Source organism: Corvus brachyrhynchos, unplaced genomic scaffold, assembly GCF_000691975.1.
Source record: "Corvus brachyrhynchos isolate BGI_N302 unplaced genomic scaffold, ASM69197v1 scaffold30, whole genome shotgun sequence".
Taxonomy (NCBI): domain Eukaryota; kingdom Metazoa; phylum Chordata; class Aves; order Passeriformes; family Corvidae; genus Corvus; species Corvus brachyrhynchos.
Window position 1 is genome coordinate 1,479,412 of NW_008235742.1, and position 1,542 is coordinate 1,480,953.

General features: G+C 60.6%; 1 protein-coding gene across 1 annotated transcript in view; it reads right to left on the reverse strand.

Annotated features, from left to right (window-relative positions):
- The window catches only part of LOC103624487 (alanyl-tRNA editing protein Aarsd1), a gene marked incomplete at its 5' end in the record, with an annotated part of 6,309 nt that extends 4,866 nt beyond the window's left edge, over positions 1–1,443 (reverse strand). Inside the window, 5 exons of the mRNA XM_017746991.1 lie at positions 7–136; positions 241–330; positions 709–807; positions 1,102–1,168; positions 1,304–1,443. Of these exons, the coding sequence (XP_017602480.1) occupies positions 7–136; positions 241–330; positions 709–807; positions 1,102–1,168; positions 1,304–1,443 (526 nt within the window). The remainder of the gene's footprint in view (positions 1–6; positions 137–240; positions 331–708; positions 808–1,101; positions 1,169–1,303) is intronic.
- Positions 1,444–1,542: the final 99 nt, after the last annotated feature.

Below are 1,542 nucleotides of genomic sequence, written 5' to 3' on the forward strand. Positions count from 1 at the left end.
CCGTTGCCCCGGAGCCGGCGGAAGGCTGAGGCTGGGCTGTGCTTGGCAGGGCATCAGGAAGCAGCTGGGTGGTGGTACTTACATCCAGGTCATCCATGGCTGGTGGGGGGCCTTTGTCTGTCACCTTCTCCAGCATCTGGATGGGAAACAAATGGCTGGATCCCCAAATGGCTGGTGTCCCCCCATCCCAAGCACCCACACAATGTGTCCCAGGATCCTGAGGCCGGTGGCCCAGCTCACCTCTGCGTACTGTTCCACCATGGCCCTCTCCACCTCCTCGTCCCCTTCCCAGTCTCGCCAGTTGTCAAAGTCCACGGAGAGCCAGGCTGGCTGTGGGCACAGACAGCATCCCCTGAGGGGGGGAGCAGCACCGCGGGGACACACAGCCCAGGGGCAGCTCCTGCATAAGGCGAGGGGCCTTGTCAGACTGGGGAGGGGCAGGAAGCAGCAGTGTCCCTTTGCCTGCAGGCACTGGTCCTGATCCTGAGTGTGTCCAGGAAAAGGGGTGCCACATCCTTCCTGGAGGGCAGAAGTCTGTGACTAGAGGTGATTATCAGGTTGGGCTTTTTTGGGAGCTCTGTCTTGGGGTCCCCTGTGGGAGCCTCTGTGTCTGTCCTGGGGGCAGGTTGGTTCCTAGGAGCCACGAGGAGCTGAGTGGGCATAGCACACGTGCTGAGGCTGGTCCTGGCTGCCAGGTACCACACACACCTTGATGTTCTCCTTGGTGATGCGTGGCCAGGCCACTTTCTCCTTCCACTTCCTCATAAAGCACGTGATGGAGCGGTCAGAGCGCTTCTCCCGTGAGTCCTGCCAAGAGATCAGGGGTGCCTCAGTGTCTGCCAGGTTCCTCTCTGCACAGGGTTAAAGCTCAGCCCTGCACAGGCTGTGAGGGACACAGACCCACAGAGACAGGTTGTTTCTGGCTCAAGACAGCACCGCGAGTATCAGCCCCAGGGTCAGGGCTCTCAGGCTCACCCCACTGAAGTTCTCAGGATGACAGCATCCAATGCTAAGCAGTGTTGCTCAAGACTGCACAGATTGGCCCTGACTCTGATGCTGACAGAGGCTGTCGAAGAACTGTTTGTTGGCGGGAAACCTCACCTTGGAGTTGACCCTGGCATACAGGTTGATCTCGTTGTAGAACTCCACACCGTCTGCATTTTTGCAACTGCCAAAACATCGTAACAACCTGGCTTAGGAGAGAGCTGTGGCCATGCGTGCTCCCCTCTCACGGAGTCCTCCTCGCCCTCTGAAACACCCCCAGAGCAGGGCCATGTCGGTCGTTAGGGCAGTGGTAGCTCACCTGAACACCAACCGCTGGTCCTCGATGACGACCTTCACGTCCGTGCTGTCCTCGACACAGAACTCCAGGTACACGTACCGCGGCCGGTCGTACCACAGAGTCTTTGCAGGTTGCCTTGGGGAAGAGCAGACCAGCGGGAATCACCAGCGGGGCATTTCCCCGGTGCCCAGCAGTGCTCAGCAGGGCCCGCGCGGGGCACGGCGGGCGGGGGCGGGGGAGAGGCCCCGGACACGGGCTCT